The following is a 5893-nucleotide window of genomic DNA, read 5'->3' as shown; positions in this document are numbered from 1 at the left end:
AACAGGAAACATTTTCTGCCAAAATATCAGCAGTTTATTTCATCCAGATAATTCAATGTTTGTCACTCAGTTAAACTTCAGGTACAGGTTTTAATCCAACTCATTTGACCTTTCTCATACTGTGCAGTTTGCTAAGTTATTCTTCACACATTTTCATTTGTTTACTCATTCATCTTTCGTATTTTTTTTACCCTTTATCTTCTGTTCAAGTAGAAAAAAAGGACTTGAGTCCATCCCGTCATACATTGGATAAATGATTATCATTACATGAAGTCAAAAGAAATAAAAAATAATATGAAATGTAAAAAAAAGTTATATTTCAGTCAGCAGGACTCACCAACGTGTCTCTTCACTTCTTCAGTTGATAAACTCCAAACGTGTGTTACAGCAGAGATTTCACTCCTTAAAATGTCATCTCAGCTCTGATCAACAATGTTTAAATCCTCCGGTGAGGCGTGAACATTTTGATAGTCCGACTGAAACTAAAGAAGTTGAACAACATTTTTGTTTTCCAGCCAGCAGGAACATGTGACAGGGAGCAATGTCTACCAACATGTCAGTGTGTGTTTATTTCATCAGTTGGACCAGCTCTAAAGCACTCCTGTAACTTGCACTAAGAATCAAAGTTGTTATGAACTTATATTGTTCTTTTCATCACAAGATAAAGTGGCCAAATGCATACATCACTTATTATGTTATATGTCCCAAAAACATGCCATCATGCTCTGCACAATAGTTGGTGAATAATTAAAATGCCCCATAAATCTTGCAGTCACAAGCACACGATGAGGATCTACAACACAGAAATGCAGCTTCAGTCAGTTCAGATTAAAAAACCTGTGTTGACCTTTGCCTCTGACCCACATGTTGCACAACAATCAGTGTAAGGCTCGTCAGTCACACAGCAGTTAAAGAGCAGATCTGCTGTCGACTCTGAGACTGTTAATCTGCTGTACGACACCTTTCCACTGTAAGTACAACATGAATTGAGACATTGTCAATCAACTTTATTAACACAAAGTGTAAATTAAGCTTGTTGATGAGCGTTAAAGCTTCTGCCCTTCAGACTGCAGGTTTCACAACATGCACAGAAGCTCACGCTGATTTTTTATCTCTGCAGCAGAGAAACAAGACTTGTTGAGCTACATGTAGCCTAAGAGTGGATTATTTCATACCAGGTAGCAGGGAGTAACATGTTTTAATCTATAAAATATAGTTTCACAGTTGTGAACTGGTATAAACTGAATTTATTCCTTAAAATGCCTGAAATCTGACTGTTTAGTTCAAATGTGTGAAACCTGAAACAACCAGCATGATCATCATCATCATCATCATCATCGTGGTTTCTTGGGAGCGGCTGGTCATTCTGGGTCATTTATAGAGACGAAACTTACATCACACTAACACTATGGATGATTTATGTGTAGCAGGATTAGCAGACGGACAGACAGAAAAATAATAATGAGAAACAGTGAACAATCTACAGTAAATATTAAAACCTTCCGGATCACAGTAGTTCAGTTAAAGTCTCCTTGTTATTATTGTACCTTTTCTTTGTTTTTATGATTCCAGCTTCACCTCAGAGATGACCCAGTTCAGACTGGTGACACTGGCTGCACTGCTCTGCACTCTTCCCAGTGCTGATGGAGGGAAAGTGCTTGTTTTCCCAGTGGATGGAAGCCACTGGGTCAACATGAAGGTCCTCATCCAGGAGCTCCACTCCAGAGGTCACAACGTCACAGTGATCCGACCCAAAACCAGCTGGTACATCAAAGCAGAGTCCCATCACTACCAGTCGATCACCCTCGGCGATTCCACTGGATTTGACGAGAGCAGCATGAAAGATTTCACCTCAAAAATGCTGCAGATCGGTCGAGACTTCCACACTTTTGCGTTTGTCAAAGCGGAGTTTATGGAGATGATGTATAACGCTCACAAAGCTTTGATCGATGAAATGACAGAGATGTTTGAGGATGCAAAACTGATGCAGTTCTTCCAAGAGGCAAAGTATGATGTGGTTCTGACCGATCCCTGCTTCGGCGGAGGGGTTCTCCTGGCTCATCGGTTGGGGCTCCCGCTGGTCTTCAATGTACGATGGACGATCTTGTCAGATGGACATCACACAATTGCCCCCTCCCCTCCCTCATATGTTCCCATATCAGGCAGTGCACTGACTGACAAGATGACTTTTTGGCAAAGGGTGAAAAATGTTTTTTTTGCCTTAATGACGCTTAATAACCGTGTTACACTACAAGAGGCTCTCTACACACCATTTGTCCAGCGTCACTTTGGTCCTGACGTCCACTACGAAGAGCTGGTTCAGGCGGCAGATATTTGGTTGATGAGAACCGACTTCACCTTTGACTTCCCTCGTCCCACCATGCCCAACGTCGTCTACATGGGTGGGTTTCAGTGCAAGCCCTCCAAGCCGCTTCCTCAACATCTGGAGGACTTTGTGCAGAGCTCTGCGGAGCATGGAGTCGTAATTATGAGCTTGGGGACCTTGGTGGGGAGTCTTCCTGAGGAGGTAGCAGAACACGTGGCTGCTGCTTTTGCCCAGTTACCTCAGAAGGTCATCTGGAGGCATACTGGGAAGAGACCATCCAACCTGGGCAACAACACCTTGCTGCTGGACTGGCTGCCCCAAAATGACCTCTTAGGACACCCAAATACCAGAGTGTTTGTGGCCCACGGAGGCACCAACGGACTTCAAGAGGCCATCTACCACGGAGTTCCCATCGTCGGCCTTCCTCTGATGTTCGACCAGGACGATAATCTGTTCAGAATGACAGTGAGGGGCGTTGCTAGAGTGCTGGACATTGACACACTGAACAAAGACAACTTCCTGGAGGCGCTGAAGGCGGTGCTTTATGAGACGTCCTACAGGGAGAAGGTGCAGCAGCTCTCCAGGCTGCACAGAGACCAGCCCATGAAGCCTCTGGACCGAGCCACCTTCTGGATCGAGTTTGTCATGAGACACGGGGGAGCTGCCCACTTAAAGACCGACTCCTACAAGATGTCCTGGATTCAGTACCACTCCATTGATGTGATCGCTCTGTTGCTGGTGTCGGTCACGATGATGTCACTGGTTTGTGTTTTAACAGTGAAATGTTTGTGTTGTAAAGTGTTTGGAGGGAAGAAAGAGAAACTGCACTAAAACAGATACTTATGATGCCCTGCCTGTACTTCTGTGATGTATTTTGACTAGAAAGAATGAAACAACATTTTGAAATTGAATCATAATCTGTACTTCGTATGACTGAGTTGTGATGATGACAGCACAGCAGAACAAAATAAATGTCAGCCTCTGAGAACTAAAATAAAGATAGCATTTAGTCTGAGTAATATCCTTCTATTGCATTTCTTGAATCATAGTTTAACAAAACCCAAGCAGTACTGTTAGTAAAATTTTTATAAAATGTTAGCCAAAAGCCGGCCAGTGTGGGATTCAGTGACGCTAGCTATTAGCATTGTACAGTCCTGTATTATACTAAGCTCCAACAACATTGCGAGCTAGCTTAGCATGCTTATTTTACACACGCTGTCATTAGCATTAGTTTGTTGGACTAGTTATGCACTAGTAGTGGTAAGATTACTCGTTGACAGGAGCCATAACTGGTTTGGGTTATCTAATCTAACATAGCTACACAATCGTTAGTTATAGAGACTGTATCCCAAATCGGACACATCTGCAATGCAATCACCTTCCGATGTTTTCACGGTAATTAGGGCCTTGGGGCAATCACACCGAGCACTACTGTTATACTGTGGATTTCTTCTTCTTCCTCTTCCGGACACAATTTCGTCCCGCTACTAGTCCTACAACTTGAAGAGTTGCAGGACAAATTATATATCAAAACGTGCGGTTTGATCGGGATCGGTGTGCTATTACTTTTCTCTACAGAATATGAACTTTTCGCGACGTAAGTCGTGAAAAACTGCCCAAAATTTTGCATTGAAATGAATGGGACGGCCAACAAAAAATGAGCGAAAAAGAACAATAATTGGAGATTTTTAAACGTCTACTTCTCCGGCATAATTTCACCTAGAGACTCCATTTAAACTTTAAACAGTAGACACAAGTCTTGTGTATTGGTGTATTAATCCACGTTTCGATAGGTCATATAGTTTTTTATCAATCCCTGTTCAATGACCATGATCATTTTTGGAGAAATTCTGAGATTATAATGGGTGTGTATTGCATGGAATGTTCGTGTCACAGTGTGTGACATCATCGCCAGAGTGTAGAGGGAGAGAATAAATTGTCCAAAAATACATTTGAAAACTGCGCTCCAGGCCGCAAATTCCACTCTACAGAGATAATTTATACATAGAAACGTAGGAAAATTTGTCTTCTCACTCACAATCCTCTGGTAAAGCTGTCAGAGTTATAGTTTGGGCGTACGACGCAGAGATGCGCCACCAACACGCACCAACTGCCTCATTGGCTCCCATATTAAAAAACGCAGGAAGATTTCTGAAGAAGAGAAATTTCATAAATTTATTTTTTTTAGATCGCTCTAACAAGGCTATTTTTTCATTTTTCTTCAAAAAAAACATATGTAGACGTTCAGGAAGAACTCAGGATGCTCAAAGTAAAGTCGGATCAATGATAGGTATTATGGTTTTGCCAAAATTGCTTTCTGTTTGAGGCCAGAAATTCCAGTCCACCTCTGGCTACTGTCACTCTTTCATTAACAGGTGTCAGTTAATTCTGTTGATTGCTTTGATCTGATTGCCTTTGATCTTTGATGTGATTACAGTTACAGATACACACACACACACACATGCACTAAAGTGCGCACACTCCTCACACATGCATATCCAAGTGTCCGATTTGGGATACAGTTAGAGCACGGCTAATTCACTGGTGTTAGCATCCTTTAGCTGACTCTGGTAAACCCGCGGCTAACGTACATGGTTAAAACAATATAAGGTTCGAAAGATAAGAAGTTAGACTTTAGTTTCACACCATTTAATTAATTGGAAGCATAACATGATCATTTATATTAGTAGTTAATGTGAAATTTTGATAGAATCTTAGCCGAACGGTGTCCGATATGGGATACAGTTATGCTAGCTCATGTTTGCTAGCTAGCAGCTTACCTTGGACCAGAGATATGTGTGTCTTTTGATCTTCAAGATATTAAGTTGGACAGGGGTTTCCCAAAATGTTTAATCCACAGCAGGCAATGCTCACCTTGTTGTTTGAGTTTTGGAAAAGGGGAAAAAAGGACTCCTCCTGCTAAACTTTTAAGGTACCTGGTGTAAGACCGTTTCACCTTATGCTCAGAGCTCAAAGGTTGACGGAACTTCTTCTCTTAGTAACGGTTGCTAGGGTATGATTGGACGAGGATCAATTAGAACTTGAATACATTTTTTAAAAAGTTTTATAGGTCATCGTATGATAACTTGTGTCTGTGATGAAAGATACAGTCATGGAAAATAATATTACACCACTGTTGTTTTCTTCATTATCTTCTTAATTTTAAGAAATTATATGATAATGATTTTGGTTCTCATCAAGAAAACCATGTAAAATGGCTAGATTTCATCTATTGAATTAAACTCTTATGAGCTGTTTTTGTTGTTATCATTATATTTATCCAAACAAATGTACCTTTAGTTGTACCAGACATTAAAATGAACAAGAAAATGAAGAAAACAAGGGTGTTCTAATTATATTTTCCATTATTGTATATATGAACAGCACATTGGGCCGCCTGCAGGAAGCAATAAACAGAAGATAAAAAACAGAACATAAAAAGATGTTTCCTCTTATTTATTTTTTAGCCTCAATTTGTTGGGAATTCACCAATGTTTTCTTATTTTTATGGTGGTCAAGAACACTTGTAGCAGGATGAGAATAAAAGTCAAAGAAAAGTTTTAGATT

The 5893-nt window shown here is 40.7% G+C and overlaps 1 protein-coding gene across 1 annotated transcript; it reads left to right on the top strand.

The window, feature by feature from the left end:
- The first annotated feature begins 891 nt into the window (after positions 1 to 891).
- LOC131975332 (UDP-glucuronosyltransferase 2B17-like) lies at positions 892 to 5669 on the top strand. Its single transcript, XM_059337971.1, has 2 exons — positions 892 to 970; positions 1573 to 5669. The coding sequence occupies exon 2, from the start codon at positions 1586 to 1588 to the stop codon at positions 3155 to 3157; it is 1572 nt and encodes a 523-aa protein (XP_059193954.1). The 5' UTR covers positions 892 to 970; positions 1573 to 1585; the 3' UTR covers positions 3158 to 5669.
- The last annotated feature ends 224 nt before the right edge of the window (positions 5670 to 5893 follow it).

The sequence above is a fragment of the Centropristis striata genome, chromosome 7 (assembly GCF_030273125.1).
Source record: "Centropristis striata isolate RG_2023a ecotype Rhode Island chromosome 7, C.striata_1.0, whole genome shotgun sequence".
NCBI classification, from domain to species: domain Eukaryota; kingdom Metazoa; phylum Chordata; class Actinopteri; order Perciformes; family Serranidae; genus Centropristis; species Centropristis striata.
The sequence above is the reverse complement of the archived record's forward strand: the minus strand, read 5'-3'. Positions and strand labels throughout refer to the sequence as shown.

Bases quoted from the DNA above. Each gene is read 5' to 3' on its own strand.
- LOC131975332 (XM_059337971.1), top strand. From the start codon at position 1,586: ATGACCCAGTTCAGACTGGTGACACTGGCTGCACTGCTCTGCACTCTT.